Source organism: Mustela nivalis (genome assembly GCF_964662115.1).
Source record: "Mustela nivalis genome assembly, chromosome: 11".
Taxonomy (NCBI): domain Eukaryota; kingdom Metazoa; phylum Chordata; class Mammalia; order Carnivora; family Mustelidae; genus Mustela; species Mustela nivalis.
The window spans coordinates 48,916,788-48,939,338 of record NC_139030.1 but is presented as its reverse complement, the minus strand read 5'-3'; the positions used below and the strand labels follow the sequence as shown (position 1 = coordinate 48,939,338).

Genomic DNA, 22,551 nt, shown 5'->3' with positions numbered 1-22,551 from the left:
GAGGAAGAAGGAATCAAGGTGAGAGATAATTGTGATCACTGAAAGATTTTGATTGGGAGTAAGAGTCTCACATTAGGTGGATCATAGTGGCAACAGTGTGATTGGAAGACTAGTTAGGAGATACTAGCAAAGAGACTAGAAAAAAGAAAGTGGATGGAAGGACTTACGGGATTTATTAAGTAAATATTAGAGTGGAAGAAGGCAGAAAGCTGAAGGAACTGTCATGATTCTTTTCTTTCTGAGGTAGGAGATGTAGCTTTATGCTTCCAGAGTAAAGGAAGCAAGGCTGGGATAGGTGACAGGACTTGAGAAGTGAAGAGGTGGTTTGGAAAAACCGCTTTGGAATTGGGTGAGAGAATTCTTCATAGGATGTTGGAGAAAGATTGCCTGGGAATATTCAGGCCTCATTTGAGGTGGAAACAGCTTGTAGCAAGAAGTTACTTCAGTCTTCTTTAACAATACTTAATTTGAGTACAGAATTAGAGAAGTTATCCACTGGATTAATTTTGTATGAAGATTTTATAGGGTATGTATGATGGAAGGACATACGGAGGGTGAATGAGAAGTATTGACCAGTTTTTGAAGTGATACATCATGGTGTATAGGCAGAATAGGAAAGTCTTGATAAACTGAGAGAAAAGGAAGGAACTAAAAGAGGAGATAGCAGTTGGCAATCAGATTGTAAGCTGTTTGGTTTTAATATTTTTAGATATGGACAATTTTGGGTCATTTTAGTATAAGGGGGTGGTCAAGGTTACAGGTAACAGGTCATGGTAACAGGTAGGTAGAGGTCAGTGCCATAGGAGCTAATGAGGTCAAAAAGCTGATGGACTAAGATACAAGATTGGTTGTTCCCATACTCACTGAAGTAGCATAAGAGGGTCGTAGGTCTTGGAGCAATGAGGAAAACCAAAGTCTTCAGTGACTGAGGGCAGTGGATGACAGTAAAAAGGAAGGAAAAGTGTGATATCCCTAAATGATATGAGCCACAAAGATGGGAGAATGCAAGAGTAAAGATCCTAAGCCAGTACTAAAAAATAAGAAGAATACTGAGGTGTGAGGGGAGAGTGGTGAGAAGGCTTCTGGGGAGGCTTCAAGAAAAAACGTAGTTTCAATCAAGGCAAGGATGAGGATCTAACATTCTTTAAAATTAAGGCTGTAGGGGAGCTTATAGAATGTCCTTCAATGATCAGTACTCTCAGCCCCACCTTCTATATACCCTTCTTGTGTATTTTTAAAAGTTAGCTCACAAGTCTTCTCTGAGAAGCCTTCTCTTTTGTATTTTTCATGCTATTATTATAATTTATTTGTTTCTGTTTGCTTTTATATTGTTAGTACCTTACGTGAAGATGTACCTTAAGTCTTTATGTCCTTACCTGGCATAGCATTTGACATATGATAGGAGCTTAGTAAATATTTGCAGAATTGGATTTAAAAAGATGTGGTGTTTCATTTTTAAGAACTTGAAAAAAATAAATGTCAAAAAGTAAAAAAAAAAAAAAAAAAGTAGAATTTGGTTTTTTAGTCAAAGTATTTGAGACCTAAGATATAATGAAATGAGCACTAAATTAAGAGTGGGGAAACTTAAATTCTTCCTAATATTGTCATTACCTTTGTAATCATAGACAAATTTTTCTCCTTCTGTCCTCATTTTTTTGTTTGTTAGTAATAGTGTTCATATTGTAGCATTCATACATTTACATTAATGCATTAAAACATATTTTGAAATAAAGCATTAGGTTAGTGGCAGGGTAAGAAAGAAACTGCTGGGAAAAAGAGCGAAATAGTGGTTAGGACTACACAATTGTAATAGCCTGAAAGAGCAAAATGGCTGTGTCGTGGTTTCAGGCAAAAGAAAGGAACAGATTTAATAGTCTGGATTCCTGCCTTAAGTCCTCTAGTTAGTTAGCATGTATAGCAGTCTCTTAAGAGTAAGAGTTTCCTCCTAGGCACATATGCTTATGTGTCTATGTTTAAACAATTCAGTTTTCTCTTCTTCTATCAGAAATATCTGAAGGAAAGGTATTACATTAATTTCCCTCATATCACACTTACATTCTGAGTACTCTAACTGAATCTTTCCCCTATCCATTAAAGCTAAGCAAATTCACTGCATAAAGTCCAGTCAGTTGTGTTTGACAGACAAAGACATATCACATTTTTAAGGCTTGATTTATTCTCAGAAGTTATCTACTCTCTATCAAGGATCATGGGCACTGAGAGAATCTTCCCAGTGGTCACCTATAGATTATAAAAACAGGGGCATGGGGTAAGGGGAAGGTGATCCACTGTAAAGTGGCCTCCTTTTTAAGTTATTCTCTATCTTAAATCTATATTACACATTAATTGCCTCAGTATTTGGATGTTTCATGCTGAGAGAAGAGTAAGATACTTAAACAATTCTTGGTGATGTGTTGCATGATTGTCATGTTGAAACAAGTGATTTGATAAGCTTCAACAGTCAAATGAGAGACATTGTTTATGTTTTCTTCTTCAAGTAACATCATCTTTTTAAAAAAATTTAAATGCAATTAATTAACATATAGTGTATTATTAGTTTCAGAAGTAGAGTTTAGTAATTCATCAGTTGCATATAACAGCCTGTGTTCATTAAATCAAGAGACTTTATGTTTTTATGACATATATTAGAGATTGTTTTTTTTTTCTTTTTTGGCCTGGTTCATTTGTTTACTATAAAATGTAATGGTATAAATTTTGTTTTCTATAAGTTGTGCATTATAAATCTGTATGTTTATTTCATCTTTTAGAATGATCAGGTTCTTCAGGGCTTCTCGGTGGACAAAGGAGAATTCACGTGTCCTCTCTGTAGGCAGTTTGCTAACAGTGTTCTTCCTTGTTTTCCTGGGAGCAATGTGGAAAGTAACCTTTGGCAACGTCCTACTAACAAAAGCATACAAGATCTCATAAAGGAAGTGGAAGAGCTGCAGGGACGGCCGGGAGCTTTCCCAGTAAGCATCAGTGTAAGGCAGAAATATCCTGGTAAACTCAGCTCTGCTTTCAGCTCTCATTTTTGTTCCTTTTATTTTCATTCCTTTCTCTGGAGCTTTGAACCTTTTTTTTTGGGGGGGGGGACCTTTAAACATTTAACAACAATTGCTTTTAGATGTTTTTCTCTTCTATTTGTGGTTACTAAAAACAAAAATGATAATAATGGAACAAATTATTACCAAAGGCTATACTTTTCCTTAGTTCAAATTGCTATAGTTTTAATATACTTCTTCCAGATCATGAAGTTCTATAAGCTTAGATATGGTTAGACTCTTTTACAATGTTGAAATCTTTAAAAACAAAGCCAAACAAATAAATTACTTATATATGTATCTTGTTATGTAAAGCATAGTCTAATAATTTAAAAATATGTCCATTAAGTATATTAGGATTAACATGATACATTTATACACACACACACACTTTATATGTATGTAATTATAGATTTATGTCCAATTTATATGTGTTTGTATCACATAAAATATCATACACTTGATTGAACCATTCACTGAAGTCAGTCTACTTTATTGTGGGATTTGGTGTAAGTGAACCCATCTTTTATCCCATCCAGTAGGATTTATTTATTTCATTTAAATATTTAAATATTTCACTTTCATTATAGGTTTAGGATATAGTATCTGAAAGAAGTGATAACTGTGCCTAGTTTAAGCAGTGAATTTATGAAAACTATTAATATTTGACTTTTGAAACAGAAATTCATAGTTAAATGCTACTCAAAGATTTCTCTCCTTACAGTTTTTTTTCTCAGTTGAAGACTAATTTTAGAATCTGTGTTTTTTTTCCCCCCCTTGGTAAATCCAAATTTTTATGTATTTAAAATATGCTCAAAGCAAGGGACATCAATATTAGTCTTTGAGAAGAGAATGTAAATGAAAGATTGCTTATCAACATGGAATTTGTTCTAAAATATTATTTTAATGACATCTACTCATTTCTTTAGAATATAGGTTTGTGTGGTTAATTCATGGTTAGATTATAGGCTAACCAATCACAATATAGAATTAGGATAAAATAGGAGAAGGTATTTCTTGATCTATTTTATCTTTGTGCACTAAGAATATTTATAGTGGATAGCTAATGTACATTTGTTTTAACTTTTTAACTTTTAATTTCCTAAGGAATTCATATGATAAACATTGTAGTGTTGGACTATTTTAGAGAAAATGAATTTGAATAAACTTGACGTGTATGTTTGCATTTTTTTACAGTCAGAAACCAACTTAAGTAAAGAAATGGAATCTGTAATGAAAGATATCAAAAATACTACTCAGAAAAAGTATAGAGACTATAGCAAGACCCCAGGTTCACCAGACAATGATTTTCTCTTTATGTATTCTGTTGCTAGGTAGGTATACATGGTATATACTTTAATATTTACTTACTCTGAATAGTTGGTTTTTGTTTTATTTATGCCATTAATATTTATTTGAAGAAAGGGTGCATATTTTTTATGGTGCTTGAAATTATGGCTAGTTTTCAAACCTTCTCAAAGGATCATAAAATGTAGGTTTCCTTCATTTTCTGAAGAGCTTTTATTTTCATGAAATATTGGGTGAGTGTTATTATATCTTATAGAATATGTGGGAAAAGGTATATTATTAACATTTTGGGACAGATGTCTACCTCGAAGTATGTGAATATTAAATATGAAGGGTCTTGTTAAGAAATCACTGTTCAAGTCCTGTCAAAAAGGAATAATACTGAAAAGGAATATATTGTAATATGTTAAACACTTTTAATTTCTTTTAAGTAAGAAGAACTTATTTTGTTTGTTTTAATCTAGTAAAACAGTAATATCCTGTAGGTGGTTTAGAAAATCAGATGAGGAAAAAAAAAAAAAAAAGAAAATCAGATGAGGGAGATGGAACAAGTGATCAGGCAAGTTCTAAGTGTATATTAGTAGCTAGCCCAGCACTCCAGAAAACAGTACCTCTGTTTACTGAATTACTATATTCAGGTTTTATTATATTTCCAAAGAACCTCTGTTTTTTGGAGATACTTCAGAGATACTCCTTATCTTTCAGTGTAGGTAGGATTAGTCTAATTGACTGAGTGGGTGTTTAGTAACTAAGAAAGGTTCCAAACAGGGATTTTAGAAAACGTAATTGAATGAAAATGGAGAACCATAGAAGAAGTAAATAGGCAAGAAGCAGGCACAATTAGAAACTTGTAAACACATTCTGCCAGAATTGATGTTGTATCTCTAGAAGTATATACTTTTTTGGTATCTTGTCCCAAGTAGTATTATGATAGATAAGATTTAGACAGAGAATATAACTTGAATGTCATGCAGCAAATTAGTGCCATAGAGGACCACAACTCAGATCTGAGTCAAGGTCTATTTTACTTTCAATTATTGTCCTTCTTTATCCTTCCTGTATTCAACTTTTATAGGTCATATGTACATGCAGTTCACTGGGCCAATCTCTCTGCCTCATTCATGGACCAGAGGGTAACAAGAGTAAATGAACTATATGTAGTCTTTAGAACCCAGGAAAAAAGCAACCAGACTTAGGCAAATTACAAGCAAGTTAGAGCTCAAGATAAGGAAACGTTAGTCTTTAGTTGAAGAATGCAAATGCCAGACGTGGATTGATGTAATAGAATGTAATGGATTGGGAAGTAACTTTATAGTCTGTACATTCCTAACTATTGTTGTTATTTATCCAGAATGCTTCAGGAGAAGATTTAACAGTTTATTCAGCATTTTGTGTCTGGAGAGTTACCAGCTGCATGCTTGCAATAAAATACATTTTATGTGAAAACTAAATTGAGTATGATTTAATTTTGCCATGGTTTCAAGATTTTAAAAACCTTCTATACCATATTGTGGTAATAATGTTGTAGAAAATTGAGATGAATATAGACCAACTCAGTTATGCCATGTATATATGTGTCTGTTTATATAGATGTATATGTGTGTGTGTGTGTATGTGTGTGTGTGCATGTGTGTAAATACTGTATTTATGTCTCTTATGTATTTATGCTTATGTATTTTTCTTAGGATTGATCTTATAAGAAAATTCTGGGTGAATAAGAATAATCTCTCCATGGAATTTTTTATAGTATGATAAATCAAATGCCTTGACTTAAGTTTAGTTTAGTGGAAGTTTTAGATTCCTATTTCTTGAATATATAAATTCTTGTTTTCTTCCTATATAGCTTGCTGTGGTAATAGACTTTTTTAGGTCAACATATTTTGTTTTTTCTCACTTATTGGGAAGCAGGGACAGATATCAAATGTTATTTGCTATGAATGTATATAGAGAAACAGAAAATGTGTTGTCCTTCCATTTTTCTCTGATTGCTCATGATAAACTCCAAAGCAACAAGATAATTCTTCTGAAAATCAGAGTATGTAACCCTTAAAACACTCATTATCCTTTGGTTAAAGTTACGCAGGCCACTGTGAAGTTCTCACAGTGAGATTGCATGTCCTCTCTAGTTTTACTTAGTTATTAAAGAGAAAACAAAAACCAAATTAGCTTAAAAAAAAAAATTAACAAAAACATGAATTGAGAGACAAAAGGATGTTGTATCCTATTTGGATAAAATGTAAGTTTCTCAAGGTAAGAAACTGGTCTTTATAGGTATCTAATGCCTAGCATGTAGCATTATTTCACAAATATGTATGATTACAGATTATGCTTATTTTTGTGCCTAGAAGGTAGGCATTAAAGTATTTTGTAATATTTAAAATGCTTAAATGTTTAAGTGAACTATTTAGAAGTAAACTTATTTTGAATTATTTAACTTTTAAATTAAATATTGTGATTCTTAAATGTATAGTTCATTAGGATGAGCACATTTATTTGTATTTGACATTAGAAATTTGAATAGAATACAGCCCTTGTTTCCCAGAGCTGAGTTTCTCTCCACTGAATGAGGAATTTAGTTTGTTTTTTACGGAACTTAAATTTTTTTGTTGTTTAGGAACAAAATATTTCTAATGGTTGAGTAGCCTGTAAAGCTGTTAATTTTAGTAATTGTTTTAGAGGATTTTTTTGTTTTGTTTTTTGGTAGAGCACCTTATCCCTTTGTTTTTTATTTTATTTGCATGGTGAAGCCTTGGAGGATTTTTTGAGGGTAGCAGAGAAGAAATTGTTGGAATGGTATCTTTCTCTTACATTAAAATTAATCAAAATTACTATATTCAGGTTGTATTATATTTCCAAAGAACAGTCTGTTACAAATACCATTCAGATGGATTATGGAAGGTTAATTTGGGGGAGGAAAGCTTTCCTCATTTAAATACCAGTTTATTATTTTTTAATTGAAACGATAAATGAGACTAATTTTAATAATTGATTTTTCCAAGGGTTTTGGACTCAGGTTACATATAGCCTAGAGGTATTGGTGAGTGACACTCGGCCTGTATGTAGTGAGAAACATTTAAATGGAAAGAAGATGAAACATGAATAACTGAGATAGAGCTGGAGAGATATGTTTAATTCACAGGGGGTGAACTGCTCAGTAGAGTGAGTCAACTTACTTTACATACTAGTTGCATTATAAGTTTAAACTTTATAAACTAAGTATTTTCAAAATAAAAGGAATGTTTGCTAAAATACCAAATTATGAATTCTTTTTAAAGCCAAGAAATTCTTTGATAAAATACTTTTCCTTTTCCTCGCCCCTTTTCATGTCCGAATTTAAGGGAATCGAAGGAAGGGTCAACAGAAGAAAGAGAATAAGCTATGGGGACTAAAGAGAATCTTACCATTGTTTCCATACCCAAACAAAGAGATTTCTGGTTCCTAAGGTGTTTTTGAGCACTTTGCTATGTACCACCAAGGATTTAGAAACTTATCTGAAATGGTCCCTCTCTCCAGGAATTTACCATTAGTTGGAGAGACAAAACCAATATACATCAGTCCGCATAAAACAGAATAGAGTTTGTTTTAAAAATATCATATTGAAAAAGTGCTATAGAACTTTAAAAGGGAAGATGAACAAATTGAAATATAAAGTATTTGGCAATGTTTCTTTCCCATCTCAAGAAAAGGGAATTAATTCTCCCTAACTCCTAGAAGAGTTAGAGCTTGAGCTGAGTCTTGTATAATATAGCCTGTGGTATGAATGAAGATATTTTTTCTCTCTGAGGTATTGGGTAACTTGCTCAACCAGTAAGTGATAGGCTTAGGCCTTGAACCCACACGGACATCAATTCGTGTTTGAGTGTCTCTGTGTGTGCATGTGTATACACACATTTGTTTTTTAAATAATAGCTCTAAAAATAGAAGTTCATACCAAAGGAGGGTGGAGAGGGGATAGAAGGGAAAGCAGACCTCAGTCATGCAAAAAGAAGCTGGAGCATAGTTGGAGGAGTTTTTAAATGGAATATGTAGGTGGGTGCCAAGATAGGCTGTAAGTCATCTTTCTCATTATTATTTCAGTTACAGATATTTTTTCTTTTTTTTTTTTTTCTTTCCAAACTGATTGGAATAGATTTGTGTTAGGAATATAAAAAAGTAGAGTCTACTTTTCTTGGGAACAATCTTTATTTTTCTATCATCCAATTCAGGAGGGCAGAAACAGAATATTGTGTTGGGATTTTCAACAGTTAGAGATCAAACAGACATAGGGCATATGACATGTTTGTGTGTTCGATTCTCTAGCAAGTTTCAACTTAAAGGGCTAGTTTTGATGTAAGTGAAATCAGGAAAAGCTGAGGGTTAGGGCCTCTGACATATTGATTTTTAAAGTCCTAGGTTATTACATGACACTAACCGTTTGGATAGGTAGGTTTTTTTTGTTTTGTTTTTTAATGTCAGGAGGAATGTTTTTTTAGAGATTTTTCTAGCCATAATCTGAAATAATTAGATTTATAATTAGATTTAGTAGTTTTCTTTCAAATATTCTCTAAAATCAAACTCCTGGTAACATGTTTATCAGCTTTTGAAGTATTTTATTTGATGATTGAATAAACAGAATTGTTCTTATATTTATATCTTAATATTTTTGCAAACTGTGCTAAAATAAAAGTTGACATTCTGGTTCTGACATTCGTTTGTAAAAATTGATCGTGTTTCTGGTTAGCTCTTTTAAAAGTACAATCTAGGAAATCTTAGTTTTTATAAGAGAATATAGCCGTTAATTTTTTTCTACAGATTAGGCAACAGAAGATTTGTGAAAACAAAATATATTGATCTCATTTATATTCCCTTGATGAAGGAACACATGCTGGTCTCCGCTCGCTTTCTGTCCACTAATATGAAATCCTTGTCCCTGCTTCCTTGCTGGTAGGTTTTTAGAAGTTCAGTGAGCAATGCAAATCGCCTGAAGGGTGGAAAATTCCCTTGTCACACAGATGCCCTTATCAGCAGCAACCAGATGGAGCTCTGAGCAGGAACATTATCAATGTTAAATTGCTTTTCCCCCACCCCAGTAGAGAGGATTAAAGCATTCCGTTAAAAATGGGTGGCAAATATACAGATTTAAGAATATTAATTTTGTTAACAGTTTGCATTTATAAGTAAATATATGAAAATAATGTTTCAAAAACATTTTGTGTTAAAATACAACCCAAACCAGTTCAGACTGTTTTAAGTAAAATAGGATCATATTCTTCCTTGAATTCATTTGCAAACTAAGCTTAAAATTTTCCCTTTTTTTTTTTTTAAGAGGAGGATATCTCATTGCTAATGTCAAATGCATATTTTGGATATAAATTATTCAGTTGTAGCAGTGGCAAATGAAGATGTGTTTAAGTTTATTAATACTGTTGAAGTAAAAATACATGCATTATATCACTCACAATTTTCATTTATTCTGACAAAGTTCATTGGCTCTTTTACTATATTTTTTTTTAGTAAATCTTTAGATTCTGAAGCAATTTGATTTTTAAAATGTTGATTTACTAATTGTAACTAATCTGTAAGCTAAAAATTGCTAAATATATTATAATTTCAGATCTATATGAACTTTTTTGATGTTTAGCAGTGTCAGGAATTAACACAGTGTACTTTAATAAAACTAATTTTAGAAGTCCATAGAAGAGGCTACTGTTCATTTTATGTGTTGTTCATGCCTACTATGATGTTAGTGATTTTGTTTAATATTGATTTCTAGAAACCATCTAAGCTCTAGTGAGTGATAATCATTTCTCTGATAAAAAGTTGGTATGCCCTTGTGTTTTAGATGACAGTAACCACCTACTACTCAGTGGCTAACAGTTGGGTATAAGCTCTTTCACCAGATTCGTGTGCGGGTTTATGAAGTGTGTTGCTGTTGTTTTCCTTAAGGCCCAGTTTTTAGTATTTGCCAACATTTGGGGTTTTGCAACAATTACATTATGATGTGTACAATTTTGAGGTTATAAATATGAACATATAAGGATATGTTTCCCTTTTTATTTCTAAATATCAGATAAAATATTATTACAGATATTCCATAAACTATTCATAAAGTTCTTCAACTTTATTATTTAGGTTCATTCAGACATATCAGTAAAACAAATGAAAAAGTATCACTTTAGCCTAATTGAGATACATGTTAATGCTTTACTTACAGAACCAATTTGGAACTTGAATTAATTCATCGGGGAGGCAATTTGTGTTCAGGTGGTGCAAGCACAGCTGGCAAACGCTCTTGCTTAAGTAAGTAGTAGAAATATTGATATTCATTAAAATATTGGTATTCATTAAAAACATTTTAAATTATGTAATTTTTGAAAGCTTATAAAGTGGTCTTTTGATGTATTTTCAGATTCTTTTTATATGACATATAATTGGTTTTAATGGTGATTATATGCTTTAAATGGCTAATCTTATACTTAAAAGAATCATATGATATTTAGCTCTTTCTATACTATGATTGCTCAGTAAATAAATGTCATACCGATAGATCAGATTTACATTGGCTCAAAATTAAACAGTGTGGTATCCTTGGCTATAAAAAATCATCTTAAAACTTAAATTCTTTAAAAGAATTTTTACATAGTCTAGATTTAAGAAAATATTTTTATAAAAGTAATTTGTGTTGCCTGCAGATTCCTATAATATACAGTGCTGCTGTTAATTAATGAAGGCATTGTACTATATTTTGATGTGAACATTAAAAAGTATTAAAATTATGGATGTTTGGTTTTATTTATGAATATACTTTATATTGTAAAATGAGCATGATTCTCAGTACTTCTTGTAAGGGTAGGTTTGAGAGAAGTGTCAGTTGGAACTTAATGTAGATTCTTCATAGTGATTAGAGAATTAATGTGAATGCTAGGGGTAATATTATGTAATGTCAAGTATAGCTAATTATTAGCCCCAAATCACTGGAGTTAAAATATTACCTAACATGACTGGTACAGAAAATAAAAATTGTTTAAAATACATAGTGTATTCTTTTGAAAAATGAATATATTTTCATAAATGCTAAAAATATTAGTAGTTAATAAAAATTATCAACACATAGGTTTTTCAAAAATGTGTGTGTGTACTTAAAGATTTTATTTATTTATTTGAAAGAGGGAGAAAGATGAACTAGCGAGAGAGAGCATGAGTGGGAAGGAGAGGGAGAAACAGGCTGATGCCGGGCTTGATCCCAAGACTCTGAGATCATGATCAGCCCAAGGCAGATACTTAATCGACAAGCCACCCAGGCGCCCCCAAAATATATGTGTATTATTATGAAAAGATATATATGTGACTTGGGGATGATTTCAAAGCAAAGGACTAATCAAAAACATCTTAAGATATTCATTTGATTTTAATTAATTAATTAATTTTTAAGTAGGCTTTACATCCAGCAGGGAGCCCAGCATGGGGCTTGAACTCATCACCATGAGATAGAGACCTGAGCTGGATCAGGGGTCAGATGCTTAACTGACTGAGCCACCCAGTTGCCTCTTTTGAAATTTTTAATGTAAAGATACAAACTTATGTGAAATTTCAACTGATTTACTTTTAAAATTCTTGCTAATTGTATTAGATTTTGATTTTTTTTTTTTTTTTTGTTTTGTTATCACTTGATTCCTAGAAATGTAAGGTTTTGGAAGTTATTTTTTACTGAATACCTAGTATTTACTGACTTTTATATACTTAAGCTCTACTTATACCCAGTGATTTAGTATTATGTTTTAAAGGAGAAGTTGTTGATACATAGGAGTTTTAGCTTCTTGACTGTTTGAATTAGCAAAATCTATAAGTTCACTTATTTTAATTATCTTTTCTTATTAATTTATTCTTAATTGTTGTTTGGCATTGGTTAATAATAATCCAGAAATTGTTATATTAGGAAGTATTTAGTAAAGGAATTTCAGTCTTATGTTCAAAGCTCTACTTCATTTTTTCCCCCCTGAGCTACTTACATTTATCCAGAGATTTGTAAATAATAAATTTATTCAGAATCTTAAAAATGCTGGTGCAAAATTCTAGCAATGACCATTTCAATTAGCGTCCTTAATTTAAATGTAAATTATTAAATTGGTAGTTACTTCCACTTTCATTTCTTTTTATTTCCCCTTTCGTGAATAAGCAATCAAAACGTGCCAGTATAGAAAAGATCCTGATGAAGATCATCCTAAATCTAAATTTAATACTATTTTTGATTTTCTTTTTTTTAATGATTTTATGTTAGTCCTTTCCCCCCAAACTATATTGAAGTATGATTGACAGATTATATTGTCTACAGTTGTATAGGTTGTACATGTGCTTTTTGCTTTTAGTTTCCATATGATTTATTTCTGTTTAATTGCTTACACATTATTTATCCTAATGCAGAATGTATTTTATGTTGTATAAAATCCCACTATTTTGCAAGTGTATAAACTTAATGTATTTGTTGTTTACACAAGCCTAACTCAAACCTGATTTGTTGAACACCAGAACTTAAATTGATGGTGTGTCTTAGGACCTTAGATCAAGTATTTCATTTTTTCATTTTCCAATAGAATTTTAATGGTATTATTAAAGATTCTCTCTTTTCTCTAGAGACTCCTCATAAGTCAGTATTTTCCCATTTCCATTTATTGCTCCTTGTTACCTTTTAAATATTTCATTTTCAAGCATATTTATGTATGTATGTATGTAGGTAGGTAGGTAGGTATGTATGTATTTGACAGAGAGATAGTACAAGTAGGCAGAACAGCAGGTAGAGGGAGAGGGAGAAGCAGGCTCTCTTCTGAGCATGGACCTTGATGTTGGGCTCGATCCCAGAACCCTGGGATCATGCATGACCTGAGTCAAGGGCAGTTGCCTAATGACTGAGCCATCTAGGTGCCCCACATACCTTATTTGTAAAGTGTTTGTTTTTTCATAATATTTTGGGGAAAGAGTCAATTAAGCAAATGATATGGAACTTACACTTCGAAGAAGTGTTCCATTACAACTTCTTGATAAAATTGAAGACTAGTCATGAAAAGATTTAATAAGTTTTGCCTGGAGCAGCTTGAATGATGCCCAGTATATAATTATGGATGGGGAAACAGACACACACACACACACACACACACACACAGATTTAAGAGCAGGAGAAGATTGCTTTTTCTATAACAATGAAAGCAGAAAAATATTACTGGCCAAATTTATACTGAGAGATAAAATTATAGTGGAACAATACCATTCAGCACTTACTTCAGATTTTTTAAGTAAATAACCAGTACCCAGTCATAATAAAAGTTCATTCTTAAATATGCATCTGGGAAGTTTTTCAAAGTAAAAAATGAGCAAAGCAGCATATTATGGTATTTTAATAATACTTAATAATACTTAACGTTTGTAGTTTTAAAGTTTATGAAATACTTTCATACTTAATAATACTTAACGTTTGTAGTTTTAAAGTTTATGAAATACTTTCACATAAGTTATTTAGTCCTATAGAATGGCCATATGAAATAGCTGTTATCACTTTTTAGTAGAAAAGGAAACTGAAATTCAGAGTGGTTACCTTGCCAAGTCATAAGCTGGCAAATACAGAGCTTGCTCTAGAATCCAGCTATTCTGACTCTAAATTCAGTTATGTAACACATATCCCTTGCTTGTTAAGTGTCCCAAAGGATACAGAACTTTTTTTTTTTTAAAGATTTTATTTATTTATCAGAGAGAGAGAGGGGGAGAGAGCGAGCACAGGCAGACAGAATGGCAGGCAGAGGCAGAGGGAGAAGCAGGCTCCCTGCTGAGCAAGGAGCCCGATGTGGGACTCGATCCCAGGACGCTGGGATCATGACCTGAGCCAAAGGCAGCTGCTTAACCAACTGAGCCACCCAGGCGTCCCCAGAACTTTTTTTTTTTTTTCTTAAGATTTTATTTATTTATTTGACAGGGAGAGATCACAAGTAGGCAGAGAGGCAGGCAGAGAGAGAGGGGGAAGCAGGCACCCCGCTGCTCTGAGAGCCCAATGTGGGGCTCAATCCCAGGGCCCTGGGATCATGACCTGAGCCAAAGGCAGAGGCTTAATCCACTGAGCCACCCAGGCGCCCCAAGGATACAGAACTTTTAAGAACTTTTACTCATGGGTTTAGTCAGTGACTTCTTACTGTATACTATTGCCTTGGTATCTTTCCAGGCTCTGCCTGCTAATACTCCTGTTATTTTACCTATTTTCTTTCGTTAACCTTTCACTAAGATTTCTATTTTTGTTTTGGGCCACTCCTTCAGATATTTTCTTAAGTCCTGATTCCTTCTTCCTTGGATACCAGTTGAGTTTTCTTTTATTTTTCACCAGTTTTCTGGCTGGTTCCCCCTTATTTGAGATCATATTTAGCTGGTAAAATCAGCGATGCTTTTGGTGGACATGGCATCTGAACAAGACTATAAAAGATAAGTGAATTTAGGACTTTTCTGCAAATTGATACATACACTGATAAATACCACCAATTTTATTAGCAGTAGATGTAGGACAAAGCAGATGTAAAAATTGAAGGATTACTTTTTGTTAAGAATAATGTTTTTTTAAAATTAGTTAATTTCTTCCTTCAGGTAATTCCTAAGTAGATACAGAGCTCCATAGAGTCCTGTGAAGTTAGTAGCACAACAATTTCTCAAGTAAAAATTGTTGAACCACAGACTAGGGTGTGGTGGAAGGAAGAGGTGTCATTTGATAAATTATTAATCTTGGGGAAAGTTTTTAAAAAATGTCTATCTTTAGGTAAACAACATCTTTCCCTATCTTTGGGTCTGAGGCTTTCTGCATATTACTGTTGTTTAAGAAGCTACAGTTCTCATCACAAATGAATTTCATGACTTTTTAAAAAAGATTTTAGTTATTTATTTGACAGAGGAGACACACAGTAAGAGAGGGAACACAAGCAGAGGGAGTGGGAGAGGGAGAAGCAAGATCCCCACCAAGAAGAGGGGAGAAGCAGGGAGCCCCATGCAGGGCTCAATCCCCAGACCCTGGGATCATTACCTGAGCTGAAGGCAGATGCTTAACAACTGAGCCACCCAGGAGCCCCGAATTTCATGATTTTATAGAGAGATTAAAAACTAAACTTCAGTCAAGAGGGGTTATGGCAGACCTTTGCTTTGACCACTTCATTGTGGGGGGCTCTAACTTAATTTTGATACAGTTTATGATCTTATCAAGAATTGATGCATGTGGTGAGTAATTTTGATACAAGTTATGATCTTATCGAGAAATGCTGCATGTGTTTTGTTATTCATAGAAAGCAATCCAGCTTTGATGTGTACAGGCAACTTAAAATAATTTTAATTGCTCCAAGAATGAGTTTTTGTTGAATTCAGAGTTAGAAGAATTATTTAATGTTAATTTCATCCTACCGTAAGACTACATAAAGATATTGTTAAGATCGCAAAATTTCTCGTAAGTAGTCTGACCTTGTTCTTTAACAGTGGTAAAATTCTAGTATCGATAGCTTATTAAGGTCTGTTTTTAGATTTAAAAATTATGAATTCTATAAATAGGTTGAATAACAACTTTTGTTCTATTCTTTTTGTTACCCCATATAACAAGAGGAAAATTTGGCCACCAAATCATTACAACAGTCAAAATGCAGAAGTTAATATAAAAAATGTGGAAATTGCCTCCTGATTCTATTCTTTATGAATAGACAGATGATTTGGGAGCTAGCTATTTTACCTCATGGATTCTCTTCCTCTTTGTACCCAACCAAAAGATTGTTTTAAGAACTCAATTTTGTAATGTATGTCAAGTCTTCATACATTATAAATCTTGACATTACTGTTTTCTACTTCAGCACTACCTTTATCAAATTTGGGCATGGATGTGTGTGAGTAAGGAGACTAGAAGCAAGATAAAAGTTAATTTTTAGCTCAGCTTTTTTTTTTGGGGGGGGGTTAACAAATACTTTGTTGACCTGTTCAGAGATGAGATGAGGTGGTCAGAATGGGATTTATGACCAAAGATTGATATAGTTTATCTATTAACAAAATAGATTGTTAATTTTGGGAAGCCTGAGTTAGAGGGACAAGAGTATAGCTTGAAAATTTGACTAAAAGGAGTGGCTTTATTCTTTAAAGTCATTCTGAAGGTTCTATGCTTTGTGACCAGGTAGTCAGGCCTTCCAGAATTTACGATCTGTGTATTCTAGGAACTAGATACCACAGATAGTAATTTCCACTATCAGGGCATAGGGGGCGTGGGGGCCCTCGGATCTTGCTAGGCTTAGGGGCCTTTCTTAGTTTAGAACTCCTGCCCCTTATATGAGGTACTCAGATTAGACCTGAATTCATGGAGTGTGTCCTTTTCAATAAGGAAGAAATTTGGATTCCTAAGAAGTTATGTTTTCTTTATCTTTCTTATGATTTCCTATGTGTGGAAGCAGATTTGTGCCTTTCCCCATATTGTTCCACACAGTGTTGCAAACATGAAGCAGGAGGCTGCCTTTTAAACCTTAAAAGTAGAAGGAAACAGTTCCATAAAAATACTAATGCTATCGAGTCCCGCATCAGGCTCTCTGCTCAGCAGGGAGCCTGCTTCCTCCTCTCTCTCTGTCTGCCTGCCTCTCTGCCTACTTGTGATTTCTCTCTGTCAAATAAATAAATAAAATCTTAAAAAAAAAAATACTAATGCTATGATACTTGAGGTGACTAGAAAATGATGGCACAGTGTGCCGGGGAATGGAGACACAGGAACTCTGGGAGGCAGGAAAGGAACGCAGCACAGAGAACAAGAAAGTATAATGATAGCTTTTTCCTTTCACATTTTCCCATACTCACATGGGGGAATAAAACCTGTCTTAAGTAAACAAAGTTCTGCTACTTTGTCCCCAAACTTGGCTGTGCCTTTATTGACTAGAAGCAACATAGGATACAGTGCTGGAAGGAGCACTGGAATTAAAAGATCTGGATTCTAGTCATGTTTGTTATCTTTTGGACTTTAGGGAGGTCACCTAATTTTTTACCTTATTATGAAAATGGGGATGATAATAGATGTGCTATCGAACATATGTATCATGGTGAACTTAAAGATCAAGTAAAATAGATAAAACTGAAAGTATGTATATGTATACATACATACAGTTTATATATGAAACTGAAGTATTTTATATATATTATTTTATTATTATTAAACTTTTCTTAACCCTTCAAAATTCCTACCATGACTGACATTTTATTCCCTGCCCAGCCTTCTGTGGAGTGGTGAGGAGTGGGATGGGGCAAGATGAGTCAGCTCCTGTCATCCCATGGCATGAACCTCGTGTTTCTTGGGAACCAGAGCTACAGATCTTCCCTCCTTAGAGTTGTTCCCAGACTTCATTTGAGGAGTCCTCTCCCATCTTTCTACAGCTAATTTCTCCGGAGTATGTAGAGGAACCAAGTTTAGCTGACTCAGCTGTGAGAGGAGTATATCCACAGCTAGTATATTCACCTTGGATAAATTGGTCAGAACTGTTTCTTTACTTTGATTGGTCAGTTATGGAGAAACTGAGATCCCCCTCCTCCCTCGGTAGTTCAGAGAGTCATTTGGCTAATTGAGATTTTTTTTCACCGACAATTATTTGGTCAGAGGTAACTGCACTGAAAGGACTAAAATCTTGAATGATCTGAAATGCAGACCCAGTTAAGTTTATTGAAGATAAATTTTGACAGTGGTACAATTTAACATGAAACCAACTTAAAAAGGTTTTAGGACAGCTCTTTAACATATATTTCTGTTTTAATGACGTGAGTTCTACTAAGAAATTATCTACCAGTTTTAGATTACTAGTTATTTTAATATTGATAAAGATAGAAGGGACTGTTAAAGCTTACCTTTTTGTTCCAGCTAAGAGTTCTTATAATTAAAGCATAGGGTTTTGTTTTGTTTTGTTTTAAGGACAAACCAGTCTTTCGTGGTAAGGACGTGTCTGTCTTGTGATTAAGCACATTATAATACTTTAGACTTATCACAGTTATAATGAATTTGATTTCGTATTGCAGAAAATAGAGTTCTTTGTCCCAGGTGAGTTGTCAGAGCAACCAGCATGGGGAAGAAGATAGTGAGAGCAAGTAGGTCAAGCACTGCTCTAGTAGTTAAGAGTTGAGAGGTCAGTCTCTTTGGGGCAATAAAATTAGGGCTGATTAATTGGCCTACTTCTTGGTTACTGAGCTAGTGTGTCATGACAAAAAAGTAAAAGTATAAATCCTTCATGAATTTTATGCTTATATTGTATGATTTTTTTATAGGACTGTTGATTTATTCATGCAATATTCAGCATTCTTAAAATCCTTCTATATGCCAAGCACTGTGCTAGGCTACAAAGTACAAAGAGGAAGGAACACAATTGTCTTCTTCAGGGAGCGCTCACCATTAACAGGAGAGAAAAACATGTGAAAATAATTACTGGACTATATAAGAGTGATAGAGTTAACTCAGGGTTTAGAGAATGTATAAAGCAAAGGATGATTGCTTCTGTCTCAGTTACAGTATTAGAGAAAACTTTACAGAGGAGAACTTGAGCTAGCTCTTGAAAGATGAGTCAAGTTTGCCTGGAGAACAGGAATATACTATTCTAGGAATATACTATTCAAGTTTGCCTGGAGAACAGGAATATACTATTCTAGGGTGAGAGAACAGCTTGCAGAATGAGACAACATGACACACTGGGGAATACTTGGGAAGAAAGGAGGTTAGGAAATAAAAGATAGAGGTTATCTCATGAAGGGCTTTCAAAACCTATTCCTTCTTTGGTTCACCAACCAGTTATGAGATAATGTGATAGACTTATTGTTTACAGGGATCGGGAGAGAGTGAAACAAAAGACATGAAGCTGAATGAGTACTCTGTTGAGTAATCCAGTTGAGAAATGATATAGCTGTAGAGTGAAGCAGAAGAGGATGGATCACAGAAGTAGAACCAGTAGGATTGCTAATCAGTAGGCTGTGGAGCACAAGGATGTGGGATTTGAGTCTCCAAGTTTTTTTGTTTGTTTTTGTTTTTGTTTTGCAGGGGCAGTGATGTTATTCCCCCAAATAGGGATTATAAGAGGAACTGAACATTGTAGCCCAGATAACATTGGGCTAATAATCAGTCTGTTTTTAGATATATTGACTTTGTGGTTCCTGTTGAGCATTGAAGAGCTAGAGAAATTTGTGAATTGTAAACTTACAAGTAGACATGGCAGTTGAATTTGGTGAAATAGTATGTGCAGAATGAGAGGAAAGGAGAACTAGGAAGGGTTCCTTTTTCTTATGAAGAATCCTAGCATTTAGGGTTTAACAAAGGAATAAGAATGTGTAAAGGTAACTGAGACGGAACTGAGGGAGAACCAGGAATGAGTAGTACCAAAAGTTCAGGAGAAGAGAGAAAAGACGAGACTTAAAAATATATACTTATATTTTTTGTGGAGAGGTAGTTTTATGTAGAGACCTGATGTTTGTAATGCCATAATTTCTAATTTTAATTGTAATATTTCAAGTTTATAAATATTAAATTTATTATTTGAAATTTATTCTTGCAAACAGTGTGTATATATGTAAGCACAGCTACCTATACACTACATATATACGCGATTACTATAACTATTATTGCTATATAACAGGCCAGAAAGGTGGCATTATTCCCATTTTACAGATATTAAAACTAAGGTCTTTTGTCCAAGGACACATGATCAGTACAGAACTTGGATTCAAACCTAGGACTTCCTGATTCCTAGTAGACAATGGTGCCTCCTATATATGTGTTAAAATCATAGCATACCTCTAAATAAATTTAATGGTGTTTCTCATTTCCAAAACTCTTTTATAAATGTGGGTCTAACTTTAGAACTTAAAACATGTTGTTCCAGAAAAGAAGTTATCTATTTTTTTGCTGTTGTTTTTCAAGATTTTAATAATAAAATTTCTTGATAAAATCATTTATCAGTTTTTAAAATATCATACAAATGGTTGGAATTTAAAATAGTTTCCCATTGGGGTGCCTGGCTTTCTCAGTTGGACGAGCATGCAGCTCTTAATCTTGGGGTTGTGAGTTTGAGCCCCATATGGGGTGTAGAGATTACTTAAATAAAACTTAAACATGTTTTCCCATTAGTTTCAGTTTTTAACTTTTTGATTATGAACATAGGTTCTCCTTAGTCTACTACTGTCATTATTTGTTTTGGTTAAGAGATCTTTTTGCTGCTAAAAGAGTTTATTACTGATAGCCCTCAGACTAAATTTTGAAGAATACAATGAATAGTGAAAGGTGTTGATTATTATTTGGCCAATTCTCTATTTCCTACTGAAGTTATTTGCAGTTTCTAGCATTGTTTTTCAAAGGTAGATGTACCTTATTAGTAGTCTTCAGCCCTAAAATCAATACCAAGGACGCTTGTTATATATTATATTAATAGCTTTAGAAGATGCATCAGGGTTACAATATCAGTTTTTCATAGGAATGGAAAGGGGTATGTTTGTGTTAGAGAAGGAATATTGCACTTTTCTTTTTATTGTAAAAACCCTAGGGAGAACTAGAGTGGTAGATATAACAAGGAAGTTGCAAATCTTGAATTCTTTTCTTAGCCTTTCCATTGGTATTAGGGTGATCTGGCAAGGTTCTTCCTTTCTCTGGGCCTATTTCCTCATTGGCAGAAATGAGGAAATAGAAGAGATAAAAAAGTTTCCTTCAACATTTGTTTCTTTAATTATGGTAGAGGTTAGGAAAATAGATGGATTGTAGCATTTTTCTATGCTACCATGGTTTTAATGCAAAACAAGTTAGTAGAATTGCAACTCCTATGCTTTTGATTAAATCAGATAAACTGATAATTGATTTCTGTATTGAAAGTAAGTATTAAAAACAGCTTTTTAAAAAAATTTTTAATTTAAATTGAATTAGCCAGTGTATAGTAGTACATACTTAGTTTCCGATGTAGTTAAAAACAACTCTTTAATTCAGTTAACACCTATATAAAAAACATAACACTTTCCACCTAGCAATTTGAGTTAAATATTTTCCTGCAGGGAAATTTATGTTGGTTTTTTTTTTTTTAAACACTTGTAGGTTTTAGACACTTCAGTTATACGTTATGTACTTGGCAGAAACAATCTCTTATGTAAAATTAAATTGAAATAAAATGACCAGTATATCATTCATCATTTTATTTCTCTGCTGATAACATCCCTGTTGTCAGCGTTATTAGTTGAACAAGTTTACTGGAAAAACTGGAAGTTTGGGAGACTTAACTGGTCTCAAAACTAGGGATAACAAAGTAGAATTTTTGTGAAAAGTCATTGAGATAATCTATGTTAAATGATTTCAAAATTTCAAAAAATTTCAAAATTTCAAAATACATGGAAATCATTTCAAAAAATGATTTCATTTCAAAAAATGATTTCCAAGTATTTACATGGCATGTAACAAATACTCAGCTAATCTGGGTATTAATAGGATGAAGAAATTTTAAGAGAGGATTTGTACTATAGGTTGATCTATAAACATGAGGCAAAGCAGGTTGAGGTATTTACCTTCTGTTTCTTATAGAGAGATCAGGATGAAACTTACAGGTATGTATAGAGTGTTAAGATTCAGTTCCCTTTCCCACCTCCCATTTCCTCTACCTGCTACACAGAGTGGAACATTTGCTTTGTTCATCTTATAGCTCTCATAATGCCTTACAATAGCTTCCCCAAACCAAACTACTACTATTACCTTTACTATTACTACACCCCCTCACAAGAATCATATTGATAGATCTTAAATTAATCTAAAATATAGTTGGTTTCTAAGCTGGTTGCTCAGAAACAAAATCTTGTTTTCTTTTGATTTTAATTTAGAGAATAAGTGACAACAAAATGCTTGTGTTATTTGGCTTTTTTTCTTTTTCTTTTTTTAAAAGATTTTATTTATTTATTTACTGGGGAGAGAGAGACAGAGATAATAAGAGAGGGCAGGAGCAGGGAGGAGAGGGAAAAGCAGGCAACCCTCTGAGCAGGGATCCTGATGTGGGTCTTGATCCCAGGACTTCGGGATCATGACCTGAGCCTCAGGCAGTCACTTAACCAACTGAGCCACCCAGGTGCCCTCTGTCTGTTTTGTTTTATTTTTTGGGTTTTTTTTTTTTTTTAAGAATTTATTTATTTGACAGACAGAGATCACAGGTAGGCAGAGCCAGGTGGGGGGACGGGCGAGGAGCAGGCTCCC

At 33.5% G+C, this 22,551-nt stretch overlaps 1 protein-coding gene and 1 long non-coding RNA gene across 3 annotated transcripts in view; one reads left to right on the top strand and one right to left on the bottom strand.

Moving 5' to 3' along the window:
- The window catches only part of UBR3 (ubiquitin protein ligase E3 component n-recognin 3), a 241,053-nt gene that overhangs the window by 146,133 nt on the left and 72,369 nt on the right, over positions 1-22,551 (top strand). Inside the window, 3 exon segments of the mRNA XM_082689242.1 lie at positions 2,769-2,969; positions 4,239-4,375; positions 10,543-10,628. Coding sequence (XP_082545368.1) covers positions 2,769-2,969; positions 4,239-4,375; positions 10,543-10,628 — 424 coding nt within the window.
- Positions 1-22,551, bottom strand: part of LOC309843637 — a 135,819-nt gene that overhangs the window by 59,494 nt on the left and 53,774 nt on the right. The gene's annotated exons all lie outside the window — the stretch shown is intronic.